This window comes from Grammomys surdaster, unplaced genomic scaffold, assembly GCF_004785775.1.
Source record: "Grammomys surdaster isolate TR1022 unplaced genomic scaffold, NIH_TR_1.0 141, whole genome shotgun sequence".
Lineage (NCBI taxonomy): Eukaryota > Metazoa > Chordata > Mammalia > Rodentia > Muridae > Grammomys > Grammomys surdaster.
The window spans coordinates 8,088,622-8,106,701 of NW_021604599.1; the positions used below are offsets into that span (position 1 = coordinate 8,088,622).

The 18,080-nt window shown below is 43.9% G+C and overlaps 1 protein-coding gene across 2 annotated transcripts in view; it reads left to right on the forward strand.

Moving 5' to 3' along the window:
• Pip5k1b (phosphatidylinositol-4-phosphate 5-kinase type 1 beta) overlaps window positions 1–17,873 on the forward strand; it is a 260,298-nt gene extending 242,425 nt beyond the window's left edge. Inside the window, exons 14-15 of one of the 2 annotated variants that reach the window (XM_028764088.1) lie at window positions 9,929–10,043; window positions 17,113–17,873. In XM_028764088.1, coding sequence (XP_028619921.1) covers window positions 9,929–10,043; window positions 17,113–17,115 — 118 coding nt within the window. In that variant the 3' untranslated portion in view covers window positions 17,116–17,873. The remainder of the gene's footprint in view (window positions 1–9,928; window positions 10,044–17,112) is intronic. The other variant, XM_028764089.1, reaches the window with a different exon arrangement.
• The last annotated feature ends 207 nt before the right edge of the window (window positions 17,874–18,080 follow it).

An 18,080-nucleotide genomic window follows, 5' to 3' on the forward strand; every position in this document is an offset into this window, starting at 1 on the left:
TCCAATGACAGGTTTTAAACCTTCAAATGTATATTTACAAACTGACACTCATTGACACATAACAAGAAGCTGGGTGTTTGAGCAGCATCAAAATGATAGGCGTGACAGTTTAACAAAGCACAGTACTGTTTATTTGCTTACATGGGGCACCCTCTGAAGGTAAAAACTTGAGTGTGACATGGTAAGTGGGTACATGTCTGACGTTACCAATACCCATGCTATTAAAAACTACACACACCACCCAGGCCCTAGCCTACCAGAATATTAGCCCTGTGGAGAGATTGAGCGTCTGTTCTAGAGACACAAGAACCTCAAAGACAAAGGCAAGGCCTCTCTTCAGCAGCCTCCCTAGAGTACTGTTGCCTTCCCCTTTCTTGGTAGTATTCCATAAGATGGCTTCTCCTGGTCCTGCATCATTCTCAAAAGTATGCCACAGTATTTCGAGACTAGATGTCACTGCCTTTACCACGCCCTTAAAAACAGTGGTTCTCAACCTTCCTAGTCCTGCGACCCTTTAATCCAGTTCCTCATGTTGTGGTGACCCCCAACCATAAAATTATTTTGTTGCTACTTCATAACTGTAATTTTGCTACCGTTATGAATTGTAATGCAGATATATCTGTTTTCCAATGGTCTTAGGTGACCCCTGTGAAAGGCTTATTCAACTCCAAAGGATTGTCATCCACAGCTTGAGAACCACTGCTTTAAAATAAAGATTCTAAATCCACCTGCTTCAAAACCTAACTATTAAAACTGCATCTTCCTGGGTCTGTTGGGCATTTCTGATGCACATTAAAATTTGCGAACCTGACTTATTAACCAACAGGAACCAACTGACCTAGGACTTGAACACACCTGCTTCTGATCCGTAACTCACGGTTAACACTTTGCTCGATAAAGAGTTACAATCAGAGATTATTAAAGCTCACCCATAGTTCAGAAACCAGAATGAGTTCTCCATCCTTCCCAGCACAGCCCATAATGCCAGACCTCTGCCGTGAGGGAGCCAGGCAGGCGCCCCTCCGTTTGTGGTCACCGGAGCTCCATTCAATTGATTTCCCCCTAAACTGTTTATGTCCCTAATGATTCAGGACGTGGTTTTTGACATGCACCTCGGAGACTAGCAGTTACCATGATATTTTCCCATTATTCAAGTTGGAAGCCGTAATTAGTGTGCTGTTGGCCAAGCCATGCATGAGAAACCCTCCTGTCATTTTGCGCCTCTTTGATGCTAACAGGCTCTGTAAAGCCCAGGCCTGCATTTGGTGTTCCAGTAGCAGTGAACCGTTATAATTGCGAACCACGTCTCTGAGAGCCATGCTGCTCTTCTAATCTGTTCTCGTGTTGTTTCTTCCAGCGGCTTTTGCCGTCTTAGTATTGACTGACTAAATGATGGCCCCCACCTCGTGTGAACATCTCATCTGACAATTAGAACTGAAGTAAAGTCTGAAGGCATAAGCACAGAAAAATACGAGGTTTTGTTAGGTTTTATTTACTGAGAAAAGCCTTATGTTTTGAAGGACAAAATAAATATATATATAGTGTTTAACAAGGGATAGGAATTGTCCTTTTTACAGGTACTTTAAAATGCCATTTTTTAATTAAGTTATTTGGCTAGCCTACAAAGTAATGGGTTTCCTTGTAGTATTTTTACACTGTGAGTTCCTAAACTTCCTTTTTACTCGTCCCTTCCACTGCCCCTCCCCCACCTCCTTGCCCCACCCCCTTTCTGATTCTTCTTTCCCAGGTCACCCCACTTCTCCTTTCTTACCACATTGCAGTACAAATTTCTTAAAGGTTTATGTATCTATGAATTCACATCAATAAGAAGTTCTTTTCCAGCCAGGCATGCTGCCATGTGCCTTCAATCCTAGCACTCAAGAGGCAGATACAGCAGCAGGTGTAACTCTGTGAGTTCTAGGCCACCCAAGGCTACATACATAGTGCATTCCAGGACAGTCAAGGCTCCCTAGTGAGGCCCTGTCTCGAAAGGAGAGGGAGGAGGATGTTCTCCCCTCTGCCCAGTGGTGCTGTGAGTTTCTGGAAAGGAGAGGTAGTGAGTCTTTTTCCATTTGCTGAAGCCAGGCTTGGTATTAACCATATAACCCACCATGACTCGTGTGTGAGGCTGCCATAAAAAGTACCACTGACTCTGTGGTGTTCAGGAATGTGTCATCTCTCAGCTCTTCAAACCAAAAGTCCCCAGTCAAGGTACTGGCAGGGTTTGTTTCTTCTGGAGACTGTGAAGAAACTTGTCCCGCTTTTGTCCCAGGTTTTTGTGTGACTTCTGGGAGTGTGCTGGCAAGCATTGGCATTCCTGGGGTAAAGCTCTTTGTTTTTATCTCCATGTGAAGTTTTCCTTGTCTGTGTTACAGATTTCTCACTTGTATAATGACACAGGTCATGTTGGAACAGGCTACCTCTGTGACTTCATCTCAACAAGTTATATCTGCAACAGCCCTGTGCCCATATAAGGTCACATTCTGAGGCGCCCTGGGCTAAGAATGTTTACAAAGTTAGAGAGGTACATCGGCCTGTGACGTCACCTCAGAAGAAAGCGTGCACATTCTGGGTTATGGAAACATTAAAGAGATAACTGAGAAGCAAGCTGCAAACTACCACCCAGGAAAGTTGCACCATTGTGGCATAAACCAGAGGAGAGATGGTGCCTAGCTCGGGGACCACTTCTTGCTCACCTGTCTTAAACTTTTACCTGTTTCTTCTTCAGTTTGGCCAAGAAGAGGTGCCCTCAATTTAGCATGTTGTATTCCTAACAGGCCACTTTAATCTCACACTTTGTGAAGACAAAACATCTAAAGCTAAGAATCAAAATTCTTGGGGAACCAAAAGCACCTCATCAAATCCATACTCCCTGCTTTTACAGAGGAGGCAAGCTGGGATCCAGGGTGGTTCGGTATCTTATTCAGTTGGCACACTCAGCCCTCAGAGACACTCAGCACCAGAGCTCAGCTACCCAGACTCTCATTCTAACTCCTTCCATGTGACCTACTGCATTTAAAAGGTCTCTGAAATATTGCCTTTGCATCCTATTTCCTGTTAAAGAGGGCAATTATGTCTCTTTTTGGAGAATATCTCCCTTCCGGGGTATTTGGGGAAATGCCTGAGTGGCAGGTTTATCAGACACTTCTAAGTCTTTCCTCCAGGACCCACTCAAATAGATTGTCTCTCACCACCACAAATATGAGCTCTGGCCAGGAGTCATATCTGGTCATTAGGAAGAACACACTTTCCTAGACAGCAGAAGCTATCCATGTTGCTAAATGTGATAGAAATTAATTTAATAACCGAGTATACATTTTAGTTTGTTGTTATTATTCTCGGACTGTTTGGGGGCTATAAGGACGTTGTGTTTTATATGTTATAATAAAGTATGTAGCTACTTGCTTTCATTTATTAGACATTTCCCAAACTCTTTTGGTTTAGCTGTTTTGTTCCCCAATTTTAATGAGGTATTGTTGGCAAATAAAAATAATGTGTGCTTTAAATATACAATATCATAGTGTGATGTGTGTCTACATTGTGGAATGCTGCCATGATCAAATTAGTTTATGTTCCCATGATATCACACGGTTAGATTTGGAGGTGATGAAAAGACAGGTAAGCTCTCTTATCAAATCTCAAGTGTATAATGCAGTATTAGTAACTCTGGCCTCTATGCTGTGCACTGAGTCTCTAAAAATTGCTCATCTGGCCTAGCCAAACCTTGGTACCATCTGACCAGCATCATTTCTCCATGTTTCCATTTCTTCTTGCATCTAAAAACCATCATTCTAGTCTCTGGTTTTATGAGTTGGACATTTTAAAATTCTGCATCAATGTGAGCCCATTCTGTATTCATTCTTGTGTGTCTGTCTTATTTCACTGTGCATAACACCCAGTAAGTCTATTTGTGTGGTCATAAATGCCATGATTTCCTTCTTTGTCAAGGTTGTATAATGTTCTGTAGTATGCTTGTGTGTGTGTGTGTGTGTGTGTGTGTGTGTGTGTGTGTGCGCGTGCGCACACGTGTATCCATCAACATTTAAAATGTTCTCCCAACTTTCTTTGAAAGTTTGGTCTGTTGAAGACCTAGCTATGTCTGAACTATTTGCCAACTTACCTTTTTCTTTTAATGTAGTACCTGGTGTGAAGTAGGCTTATCAATATATGTTTGAATGGTTTATGATTTTGTAAATCAAAAAGTAGAAACTTTTTAAATGTTCATCGCTTATTATTGAAATGTAATTTGAGGAGGGATTGATTGTTTTGTTATTAAGAAAAGCCTCATTCTGTAGCCAAGGCCAGCCCCAAATTCAGTATGCAATCAGGTTAGCCTTGAACTTCATGCAGTCATGCCTTGGCTTCGTGAGTGCTAGAAGTGCAGGTGTGAGCCACCACACCTTGTGCTTGAAGTAGATGTTGTAAAATGCTGAGCAAATCACTCAGTGAGCTGTGACAAACTTGTTCATGTTCACTGGCAGCCATGAAAAGCCAAGGTGGGAGCTCTCTCGCTTCTCAAGAACTTCTCTTCCACCTCTCCCTCTTCCTGACTCCAAGGTCATAAAATAACATGTCTGTCTACTGTCTGTCTGTGGTCTGTTGGCTTTGAGGGAGCTTTGTCATTTTCACTTTTACATGTTTTTGTGCTATGGGAGATGAGGCTGGGAGAGGGGTTCTTTGGGTTTTGTTCTTGGGGATTTTTTTGTTTGTGCTTTGGTTTTGGTTTTTCGAGACAGTTCTCTGTGTTGCCGTGGCTGTCCCAAAACTCACTTTGTAGACCAAGCTGGCCTCAAACCCAGAGATCCATCTCTGCCTCCCAAGTATTGGGATTAAAGGTGTGCACCACCACTGCTGATCAGTCACTCTTGTTTTTAGCATCTGTATACCCATCTTGAGGTGGTCTATAGTCAACTGGTAGAATGCTTATGTCACCTTTTTGAAACCCTGGGATCAATTCCTAATACTCTCAAAACCAAAAAGCATCATTTACTCCTGCTCCTTTTGACAAGGCCCAGTAATAAAGATGTCACTCAGAACCATCTGTCACTTGCCTGCTTTTCTCTTGCTCTTCCTTATTAGTGGAACCATTGTTGCTGGGACTCGGAGTCTCTTAGAAACACGAGATGGGCTGATTCTCAGCAGAGACTGGATGGATTGAGACAGAATTTATTTATTGTTGCTCCAGAGTCAGGCCTGGGTTTAAATCCAGGCGACCTGTGTTTAAACAACGTAGAGTTAAGGCTGCAAGGTACAAAATACAGAGCAAGCGGCTGGACCTTAGCAGGGTCATCTTTGCTATGTATTACATGAGTGATCATGTTATACATAGTAACTAACTACCAGCTTTAATGGGCACGTGAGTGTGTGCATGTGTGTCTGTCTGTGCTGGGCTGGACTGGGCTGCTAGAAAGACAAATGCCTGCAAGGTGGTGAAGTCACCATCCACACTGTGCTGGCTCCTCTCAGGGAAGCAGCTAGCTTCTGAGGCCAGCTCTCTGAGCACCAGGCCCTTCCTGTTTCATTCTCTTTCTGTCTGTCAGTTCTGAGCCCCAGCTTTATGCTGTGCTGTCTCTGCAGCAGGCTTTATGCTGTGCTGTCTCTGCAGCAGGCTTTATGCCGGGCATACAGGGAGGTTAAGTCTGCCCTGCAGCCACCGGCAGCCATCAATCAGTACTTGAAACTGCCTGCTGCTCCATACTCTGGCTGGAAACAGGCAGTCTCGTGGCCTAAAAATAGCAGGAGTGGAGCTGAGGTACAACAGCCTTGCTCCTGACTGCAGAGGCTAAAGGACGAGCGCTCTCTTGAAAGGCTGTGCTCCCAGAGGCAGAAGGAATAAGGATGTAGACAACAGGTAGTGTGGATACTACAGCCACTGTCAAAGTCTCCAAAGTTCCTGGGCCTTTTGGGTAACCCTGTGGACGGTCCTCCTCACTCCACTGAAAAGCTCGGCATGTTGGGGTTCTGTCTTGGAGGTACATGAGCCTACTGCATAGTGACATCTCCCAAAATGTAAATGAGAAGTCTGGTGCCAATCCCTGAGAAAAACAACAGCCTCTCCTGTCCCCCATCAGAGTAAGGCTCAGGGTGGCATTTTTGACCTTCCCTTCCCACCTGGGCATTATGGGAACAAAAGCAACATGTGGCTCTAGGACTGAATGAGGTTTGGCAGCCACCAAGTGAGTTCCAGCTGTATTTGTGGTTTCCCCTGGAAGGAGAGCTTTCTACTCATGGTGTTAGCGGTTAGTGTTCCAGTAGCAAAGCTTTGAATACCAAAACAGGAGTCCTTTCCAAGTCCGTCCGCGCAGAGACCTCAGCAAAGGGCAAGGCATGATTCCAGAGCTGAAAGGATGGGGCTGCTCCCCTGTGTTGCTAATGAAAAGCCTTCCTTCCGGTTGGCCTTTCTCTCACACACATAGTGGGGCTTGGTCCCTTGAGTGAGTTTGTGAGATGGGCTGGCAGGGTTCCTCTAGAGCTTCTGTGCCCAGGTGATGACCTGCCCTACATCATACCAGGCCAGCACAGGACCAGGACCTAGGCTTAGCTTCTGCCCTTCCTCTAGAGACCCTTGGGGGTTTTTCCCAGTCGTGCAATCAGCTTTAAAAGACAGGAACTCTATAACACAGGGCAGCCTGAAATGTGGCATGAATTTATTATGCAAAAGTGAAGAGGGAACCAGAGTCTCCGCTGAGCCTTGTAACCTTGACACCAGCAACATATTTCTTCTCATGGCCCACCAATCATGACACTGTGCCCAGAGACAAAAATATAATGCTAACTTGCCATTGGCCCAGCATTAGCCAGTATTTATTTACATAGCCTCAATAGCATGAACTCTGTGTATCGATCTTTTAATTTTGGAGGCAACACACGGAGGAAACAAAAACATTCTAGGTATCATTGTAAGATAGAATATAAGTATGAGCAGTCATTATGAAGTGGATGCAATCTTATCTTTTTTGTGTCCAATACAAAGTGAGAGACAGAAGACAAAGGAAGAGAAGGCAGAGATGGAGTAATATGGAGTGCTGATGGATATATGATGTGCAGGTGGTGGAATTAAACATACTTGAACATAATTTGTAGTTATAAGATAATATATATCATATATCATATACCATATATGTTATAATAATATAAACACTGTCATATGTAACATATGTGTATGTATAATATATATTACATGTTATATTTTACTGTATAATGTGTTATATATGAGAGAAGGTACATGTCCTCCCTGGGGAGCCAGTGGATGTCTCAGTTGAGACTCTCTTATTCCAAGATTCGTGGAACGATACGAAGGAGACTGGAGCGTTTGTCAGGGGTTAAGAGCACCTGTTGCTCTTGCAGATTCCCAGCACCCACCGGCAGCTCACAACTGTCTGGAACTCCAGTTCCTGTGAATCTGATGCCCTCTTTAGGCCTCCAAGGACACCAGGCATGGACTTGTAAACAAAGCGCTCATTCACATAAAAATAAACCTAAAAAGAATTTTTTTTCACCCAAAAAAACCTAAAAAGAGCAACGTCAATGGGAACTTCCTGGCAGAGGAGGGCACTGGCCTGCCTGAGCTCATACATGCCGAGTGATGTGTGATTCTGTTAAGGCAGTGAGAAGGCGGCTTCTAAGACAACACTGTGGCTAGTTCCATCTGTTCCCTGGACACATGTGCCTATGAGAATGAGCTGTAAAAACCCTCATTAGGTCCGCAGACAGAAGTCAGGGTTCCGGGCTTGGGAATTACTGATGACAGTTTCCACAGTCCAGCCAGGCTAATGGTCTGTGTGACGTTAAACTGATGTCACTTGCGAGATGACAGTCCTCGTGGCATCAAAGTACCATAAATGTCCGCTCTCAGAAGGAGCACGAGGACATGAGTTCCCCTGCATACGCCCATCTGTGAGAAGCTTGAAGAATATGAAGAACAGGGTGCCAGGGGCTACCAGGACCTCCTAGGCTTCTGTGAGACAAAACAGAACCAAATGGATGCAGACCCCTGTGTGGACTCCCTCACTGCACGTTAGAGGAGACAACTCGGACCTCCGAAGGTCTGGATGGACGGGAAAATGGCAGAACTGGATGGTACAGAACCCAGGCCGGCAGCCAGGCTCCTAAACCAAGTCACGGAGCATCTGTTTTAAAATGAGTCTTCCCTCTGTTAGTCCAAGAAATGGTTGGGCACTCTGATCCTGCCACTAGATTCTGAGAGCCCTTCTCCCAAGGGAGATGCCCTCGCTTACTTACAAGTAACTTCTAAAAACGGAACCTAGGAAATTCATAGGCTGAGAAAAATATAAATTTATTACAAATAGATGGGTGCCTGGGAAATTAACAACGGTGCAGGGGGGAAAAGGCAAGAATGGGATATTTCCCAGTGGACATTCTATTAGCATTGGAGCAAAATCTTTTGAGGGATGTGTCTTCTTTTTCTTCTTGTGTGGAGCATCATTAAGGGATAAAGCAATGTGCTGTACGCTGTGGATACCATGACTAAAGTTGGGGTTTATTCTTGCATTATCTCTTTATGCTTCATAATTGCATGCTTCACAGTTTATTATTTTTAAGTGGCAGTTGACAAACACTTATTCGTACCTATTGCCCAGGAAGACCATAGATGGAATTCCTTACACCTGTGTGATAGCCAGACCATCACCCACAGTCCCAACACACCAGTATCACCCACAGTCCCAAAACACCAGTATCTCCCACAGTCCCAACACACCAGTGTCACCCACAGTCCCAACACACCAGTATCACCCACAGTCCCAGCACACCAGTATCTCCCACAGTCCCAGCACACCAGTATCACCCACAGTCCCAGCACTCCAGTATCACCCACAGTCCCAGCACACCAGTATCACCCTCTTGCCTCCAGTGTTCTGTCCTCAAAAAACATGGGAAACTTCGGCTGCTTAAAAACATTTTATTTTGGATGCAGAGGGATAATTGTGTATCCCTGGCTGATACCCAGTTTAAACACTTATCAAAACAGACCAGCTCAACCTTTAATCCCAGCGCTGAGGAGGCAGAGGCAAATGGATCTCTGTGAGTTTGATGCCAGCTACTTATGTTGTTCAGGCTTTTATTGTTTCCTTAGGGAGTCCACACAGGGGATCTTCACAGATGGTAGCACCGTTCTGTTGTCATTCCAGGTGTGGTCCTTAGACCAGCACAGCATGAGCATCAGCTAGGGCTTAGTCAAAACTCAGTTCATGGACTCTACACTAGACCCTTTGATTCATAAATCCCAATGGAAAGGTCCAAGAAGTTGCATTGTGACCAGCCCTCCAGAGACGCTGATGTACGGTGGAGCTGAAAACCACTGAGACCATTGAACTTCTCAGGTCCAAAAACAGAAAGAAGAGAAAGAAAAGGAAAAAAGAATGCAAAGAGGGAGGAGGAGGGAGAGGGGGAAGAAGAGAGAGAGGGAAAGAGGGAGAGAGGGAAGCAGAAGGGCTGTTCCCCGTTCCATTTTGTAAACTATCAATGCATGGATACATGACAGGAGCAGAGCAGTCAGAAGTGAAAACAGACCACTCAGAATCAGAGCTGTCCAGAGGCTTCTAGATTCACAGAAGCCATGATTCACAAAACATGAAACCCACAAATCACCTCCTGCAAACACCATGTAAGGGGGCAGAAAAACGATGTTATTAATGACGCTTTATTTAAAGTAACAAAAATACTTACTAATAAAATAAAAAGATTTAAAATTTAAACCTATTTGGCCACATTCCCAAGAGGACACTCTTTCAGGGTGACACTCTCTCTCTCTCTCTCTCTCTCTCTCTCTCTCTCTCTCTCTCTCTCACTCTCACACTCTCTCACACACACACACACACACACACATTAAAGCATAATCCACCACCACAGCCTGTCCTTGGATCCGTTCTGCAGGCCACAAACTCACTGTTCACCTTTGTTTTTCCAGCAAAGGGTTACCTTCCAGTTCAACCTTCACCTTGGAAGAGGGGACCATCTACCTGACTGCTGAGCCAAACACCCTGGAAATGCAGGACGACGCCTCTGTGCTGGACGTCTATTTAGTGAGTGACTTTCTTCCGTGCCTCTCAGCATCCTGTTTGCAAGTGGGTTGGGACCTTGACTTACACAAGATTAAGTTGTGTAAAACCAGGCAAGCTTGGGGTTTTTAGAGAAATGATTGCCTCCTGTCTCTTCTACAGGTCATAAGCCTTCCTAAGCCATGTTGCCCCCCTCCTCTAGTTCGTTCCAATGTTGGCAAGATTGGTGGCTTAATACTAGCTCAGCAAATATAACCAGAGGACAAGTCCCCTGAATGACCCCTGCACAGCCACACTGTATCAGTGGGGTCTCTAATCATTACCTGCTTAAGCCAGTGTGGGCTGCCCCAGATGGATGTTGATTGGAAACAGTGGGCATTCCCATTGCCTCTCTGGATGGAGCTGGACTCCCAGCAACCCAGAATACTGCTAGTGGTCCCTACACAGCTTATCTAGGCTTTGAAGATACCCTCTTCCCCTGTCGCAAAGCCTGATGAGTTGTCAATCAGAGGAGCAGGCTCCCGGTGTCTCTGCCTGTCTCTGCTTCTCATGGATCACTTACCTTGAGGCGTCCGTCTCGTTGGGCTTCAGTTTTCTCATCTATTAAATGGAGTATTGAATGCTCTCTGCAGCCCTGTGCAGCTCGAAAAGGCTCATTCATGCTGAATGACAGGGAGTCCCACGGGGTTGGCTCTCCAAAGAAGGTACAGTCGTTCTCCAAACTCTGCAGTGTCATTACCTCCTCTACCTTACACTTCACTTAACCTTTAAGGCAATACATCTAGAACGTTTGACACCATTAATTTGTAGTTCTGGGGTCTGTTTTCTTGCTGGAGATATTTTATTATTTTTTTAATGCTGTCCTACATCTGGAAAGACTCGGTTTCTTGCCTATCCTTCAGTGATTCCATTTGCCTCTACATTATGGAAGAATGTTAAAGAAAATCCAGTCTGGCCTGGGCAACTTCTCCTTTTCTATTTGACCTAATTCAAAAACTTTGGATCCCAGCCTTTTTTTTGTCCCAGCCACCTTTAATTGAACAGCCCTGGAGGCTTCTGGGATGACATTCTCTTTGGTGATGTCGCCCAGTGCAGTGCAAGGTCTCTTGTGAGGTTGTTCCCTGAAGATTCGATGTTTCCCTCTTAGTAGTGATATCCTAATCCACTTTGTGCTCAACTGATCCCCTAAGTATTTAATTTATATCCCTGTGAAATATGCAGGTTTCAACCACATTGATTTGTGAGTATCAGGTAACATGAGATTTCCTTTTAGAGATCCACCCAAACTTGTGCCTGCGGGCTTACGGCATCCTTGATACTTTTCTCTGTAATTTGAACTGGAATTTAAAAGGTTGACCTCTGAAGAGAGCTAACAGTTGCATCATTCAGTATTCGGGTATTTAACTTGGGTCCGGCCAATGTTTCCTCCCACACTGCTTTCCAGAGGCCCTTCGCCTTCACACAGTACACCCCCAGGCTTTCTAATTCATTTGCAAATATTCAAATCGAAGGGAGATGGTTTTTTAAGATGGCTTTATCCAGTGACCAAAGCCGTTTCCTGTTGAATGCTGCACTGATGAGCCACAGATTGGGGTATTGAAAAGCAAACAACAGAACTGAGTGGAATGCGCTGATGGAAAATGGGAGCTTCCGCCATTCTCCTAGCGGGATAGTTGCGCAGATACCCTCAGACGCTGCCGATGCTGCTGGTCACTCTCAGATCCTAAGGCAGCCCTGCCTGGGGTAGAATGCGATTTGAAGTTGCTGGGGAGAGAACAACAAAAAGCCATTCCCACTGGGAAATGGAGTAGGAAAGAGTATCTTTTCATGGCTCCCAGGGAATGGCTTGTCAGTGAGAGATGAAGGAATTGCATTTTTATTAACAGAAACATCTAAAGGATGGCTGCCACCCAACAGCACCTTCTTTACTTCTGTTACTCACCTCCATTGCCTTTACCTTGGCCACATTAGCACCCTCTCAACAACTCACCCTTTATCTGTGAAAATGCTTCTGCAAAATGGTTGTTTGAAGTGCAAAAATAACTGCATGTAAGGGAAAGAAACAGTTAAGCCTCTTTTTTCTTCCTTCCTTTCTTTCGTTTTTTTTTCCTTTTCCTTTTTTTTTTTTTTTTTTTTTTTTTTTGCCATATCACTATTGGAGATTAGTGTGCTGACCAGCAGCCCTTGGACAGCTTGATTCTTGGACAGCTTGATTACTCGGTGTGTTTGGGGTGGTTAATGGTACTCTTTGATCATAGGAAGAAGAGTGGCAAAGAAGCGAGTGTGACTGAATAAACAGCTGCCACACCATGCTGTCAGGGGAAAGCCTGAGAAAATACCACGACAAACACCCAACAAATTAGGTCACCGGGGTCTTAGAAAATTCTCAGGAGCTTTCGGCAAAAAAGAAGCTGAGTTTCTGAATTTGAATCCTTAGGCTTGGAGATGAATGACCCCTCCATGGCCACACTGCATCAGTGAGGGTCTCTCAGGGGGTGTTGATTGGAAATAGTGGCATTCCCACTGCCTCTCCAGATGGAGCCTGATTCTCAGCAACCTGAGGTTGCTGCTCACGTGCCCACTGGGGTTTTGTGGGATCAGGATATAGAGAAAAGGCGCATAGCACCTCAAGTCAACACTCGGAACTGGAACGCCTTTCCCATTTGTCACCTGCTTGCAGCTTGAGGAATTGAGATTTTAGAAAGTAAAACAAGGCTCTTATCCCAAAGTGCTTGATTCCTTAAGTTATTTGACTAAATGATGCTTTTAAGAGCCATGAAAAGAGCTGGGGTGGGGTGGGGTTAGAAGGTGCAAATGTAGTGGTACACACATTTGATTCCAGAGCTCATGAGGCAGAAGTGGGCAGATCTCTGCGAGTTCAAGACCAGCCTGGTCTACACAGAAAGTTCCAGGTTAGCCAAAGATCTGTAATGAGACCTTGACTCAAAAATAAAAAAAAATAAAACAAAAACAAAAAACAAAAGTATATATATATAAATTAGGGGCTGGGGAGATGGTTTAGCAGTTAAGAGAACAGGCTGCTCTTCCAACCAACCAGGGTTCAATTCCCAACACCCAGATGACTGTCCATGACTGCCTGTAACTCCAGTTCTAGAGAATCTAGTGCCCTCTTCTGGCCTCTGCAGGCACCAAACTTGTATGTGGTGCACAGATACATATGCAGACAAATACACATACATATAAAATAATGAAATAAAATTTAAAAATATAAACAAAGCTGACCAGGTCTGATAATACATGAGGAGGGGTCCAAAGGTCGAGCCTGAGGGCCTGACTCTCCCTTGTTTGTCTGTCTGTATTATTCTCCTGCTGTAAGGAATTACCATAAACTGTGGCTTAAGCAACAGAAATGTGTCACCTCCCAAAGGCCTGAACGCAACATACCCACAGTGCCTTGTTCCCAGAGCGGGTGTGAGGACAGATCCTTACCTGTGCTGGAAACCTCTTTGAGGTTCATATGTTCCCTGCTAGTCAGATGCACTTTTCCTCTGATTCAGAAAGCAAGCCCCTATGATTGACAGCCACAAACTCACTGATCCGCGTCTCTCCTTTCCATAAACTCTCTGCTGCTGCCACCCACTGGTGAAAAGGCAGCTCTGCATATGGGGTACAGGGGAGTGACTGAAGGCTCTATTGAAACCTAATGAAGAGTGAGTATGGGGCTCAGTAACCTGGTTCCTCTCTGTTCACTTGACCATATCCTTCCAGCATAGTGCCTGTCAGTTTTTCGGGTAGCAGAGTCTTTGGACATCAAAGGCATCTCATACCACAGATCCGGCATCTGCCATCTTAGGTTAGCCTGGAGGCTGCAGTTAAAATTGTGCACAACAGAGAGGAGAGGCTCTTCTGCCCTCAGGTCCCCGCATGCGCTTCTTATCCACTTGAGTCTCTTTGAAAGCTACCTCTTGGCAGTTTAATCCAACATAGAAAACGCTGCTTCTGCTGTTCAGAGAGCAAATGTAACAAAGTATCAACAAACACCCAGCGCTGCAGGCTTCCTTTACTGCCACTGACCTATCCTGCTTTCACAAGCTGATGAACTGATCAGAAAAGGGGGGTGGGATTAAATATAATAAAATGAAAATATGGAGAATTTAAAGACAAGAGGACTCTTTAAATCCTTGTGGCTCCTGGCCACTGTTTCTGTTTGTAGAACTGTCACAACCAAGCAACAGAATAAGTCACTCAAGAGTGTAGGAAGGTCTTCTCTCGTGTCTTTATAGACTGGGAGTTCATAGTGGGTGTCAGTGGGGTCCCTAGTTCCATTGCTGGAGATTCTCCCCAGGCCTCTCTAGGTGGCTTATAGATAGCTGTCTTCTCCCTGGATCTGCACAACATCTACTCTGTGTGTGTATCTGTGGTCCAAACTTCCTGTGTCTAGAACAGTGGTTCTCAACCTTCCTAATACCATGATCCTTTAATACAGTTCCTCATGTTGTGGTGATGCCCCAACAATAAAATTATTTTCGTTGCTACTTCATAACTGTAATTTTGCTACCATAATTGGTTATTCTGTGAGTGATTGGAAGAAAAAGGGCAAGGTGATGTGGTGTCATTGGAAAGGCACAGGAGCAGCAGGAAATAGCAAAAATACAGAATAGGGCTTGGGGAAAGCAAAACTGAGGAATCACTTGATATGAGAAAATAAAATCAGGGAGTTAGGCGTATGATAGTTGGAATGAAAAGAATACCTTCCTCCAAGGCATGGATAGCAGAGGATGCCCCCATGAATAGGAGAGGATGCCCGAGAGATAGCAGAGGAGTGCAGCATGCCTCGGGGCAGAATACTTGCCGGAATTTGGTAAGGTACTGTGTTTTACCCCAGGGGTATCACTAGTAAGGTTAAGATCCAGAGGACCATGGCATCCTGTGAGGCTGTTTAGATGGTTCGTCTTGACAAGTCTTCAGTGGTGTCAAGTCTTACCTTTTCCTTCACCTCTGACCAGAGAATCCCTCACAGCACAATCCAGACCCTAAGATAATCCATTGGCTAAATATATCTTCAAAACAGTAGATCAGGAGTGGGGACCAAGGGAGGAACTGAGAAACAGAGTCACATGAGCCAAGACAAGAGACACCAGGAAAAACCTGACATCATCGGTCGTCTTGCCCACATGTGCTGTGGAGTTAAGAAAGAGACACTGTCTCGCTTAGGTTCAGCAGAGGGAGAAATGAACTATAAAGCAAGCTGGCATGAGAGCTGGAGATGTGGCTCAGGGTTAGAGCACTTGCTTAACATCCTGGAAGCTTTGGATTCGATTCCCAGTACCAGAAAAAGGAAAAAAAATGTAAAATTATAAAACTACATCTCACAATTGAGTCAGATTGTGTGATGAATATCGATTATTCATTGCCAAGTGGGATTACCCTTGACACTGCTTTCCCTCCCTCCCCCCCCAAAAAAAAAGATTTTATTTCAAACTCTTTATTCTGAATTGGGTTTTTGTTTTGTTTGCCTCTTTTCAAGGTATTGGGCAGTACCATGTCTATGATCACAGCTATAACCTTCTCTCCTATCTGGGGGATACCAAATTTGTTTGTTTTGATTCTAAGGTTCAAACCCAGGGCCTCACAAATGTTATGCTTATACTTTTATTATAAAGCTACATTCTCAGCCCCATTTTTTTATAACTTTATATATAAGCAGATTACATGTCTGCTTATTTACAATCACTATGAGCTTGCAAAGGTATAGGGGAGTTGTTTAATAAGATAGTTCCCCGAAGTGAATATGCAACAAAGACAGAATAGTGTGTGTATGTGCCTGTGTCTGTCTGTGTGTGTATGTTTGTATGTGTCTCTCTCTGTGTATGTGTTTGTGTGTCTCTGCGTGTGTATGTTTTCGTGTGTATGTGTTTGTATGTCTGTGTTTGTGTGTATGTATTTGTGTCTCTGTGTGTGTATGTGTTTGTGTGTCTGTGTGTGTGTTTGTATGTTTGTGTGTGTGTTTATGTGTGTGTTTCTATGTCTGTGTGTGCATGTGTGGTGTGATATTTAACATTTTATTTCACACACATAAAGAAGAGTTTATCTCTACCACTTGTGGTGGTACACACCTATACTCCAAACTTCTTGCCCGGCTGAAGCAGAAGATCACTGGATTTCAGGGCTAATCTGTTAACATAGCAAATTCTCCCTCAAAAGGAAGGAGAGAGCAGTCTATCCTCACAACTGCTCTGTGAGAAGGGTTTGTTATTGCTCTTCTCCCACTCTAGTACCACGCGAGCGAGACATCTGAAGTCAGACAAAACCTCAGATGTATTACGGGTGGTATGATTGTCAAGTATCATTCCTATTCTATAGATGAAACAGGACGTAAAGGCTGGGAATGTACATAACATCATATGGCTTAGATAAGTAGAAAATAAATTTGACCCAATATATGTCTGTACAGACTAAACTAAAATGATTTTCCCCACCTGTTCCAGGATACGTCTATCACAGTCTAATGCGGCTACCTCTGCTTTCTTATATTTAGTTAGTTTCTTTGCTTTGCTTTGAGGTTGGGTTTTATGTAGCACAGGCTAGCCTCAAATTGAGGCTGAGAATGACCTTGAATTCCTGATTGTCATCCTCCTGTCTCCACCTTCCAAATGCTGGGATCACAGGATGTACCATCATGCAGACCTCACCTGGCTCTGCTTTTCGTTAGCATTTTTAGGTTAGATATCTGATGGCTCGTTTTACTACTGGCCATCAGGAAATTCTTTGGAAATGAACATAGCATTCATGAGTTCAGGACTGTGGCTGAGTTGTTGTGCATTTTGGCTTTAGTTCTCATATACTACCTGAGTTCTCATAAACCCTCCCTGAGCCCTGTAAACTCGGAAGACAGAGCGTGTCTTAACATTGCTTCATCCTAAGTCATTGCTGTGATGTAGCTGGGACTGGATCTTGATAAACCTAGGGTAATTAACATGTCACAGGCCCCAGTTAATACATGCTTCTTCAGATGCAAGTTACTGGGAGAAATAACAACTTAAGGTCCCACCCACAGGCAGGAGTTACAAACTGATGCTAAAGCTGAGACTCACATCTGTTTCTTTTTTTTTTTTTCCTACTTTTCCTCCAGTAAATGAAAGTGGCAACCACCTGAGCATGTGAACGGGACCTGAACACAGCTATGGGAGAGAACTTCCCCCACTGCAGAATTCTTCAGAAGAACTGGGCTGAACCCCAGCACACACAGTAAGAATCAGCTGGACCTTGAAGCTTGTGAGATGTCCGGAGCCTTGGTCCGTGGCCGATGGATGAGCAGAAGGATGTGAAACTCCCACGCCGTTCTGTGGGCACTGTTGCTTGCTGACTGTGAAGACCTGCATGACCTCTATCTAAGCTGCTTTTCTATGTACCATTGCCAATCACCCTTTTTGGACTGGGAAGCGCTATTTTCCTATAGGCTCTCTCAGTGTTTCATTCTGCATGCATAGAGTGATTACAAATAAGCAACCTATGGAATCTGCTTCTATATTTTTAAAAAAAAATCCATCCATGCAAAATGATAAATAAGATATAAATCCTCTCTCTTTGTTTCAAAGATTCTAATCATAGCCCATGTCATTGAAAGCTTCAATCTGTTTTCCTTAAAGATCAGTCTAATAGGTCTGCCTTTCCTCTATAGAAAGCCAGCTTCTATAAAGATTTTTTCACTGTTTACTAGTGAAATGAGAAAAGCAAAGCTATTTATAAAAAGGCCTTATGTCCTGTATATACATTGTCTTTGAAATATTTGTGATTTAGTTTATTGCTCGTAAAAGAGAAATTATATAATTTATTTAGTAAATACTATGTAAACTATAGTTTTATTGAAAGAAATAAAATATTTTGTTCTCATTTCTGCTCACACATTGATTCGAATGACTTGTAGTCATGTCTGTGTGTGTGTGTGTGTGTGTGTGTGTGTGTGTGTGTATGTGTTTGTGTTGTGGGTTTGGGGGGAATCTTATAGTCAGTGTGTGTCTGTGTATGTGTCTATGTGTATGTCTATGTGTATGTGTGTATTTGTGTGTATGTAAGTATCCATGCGTATGTATGTATGTA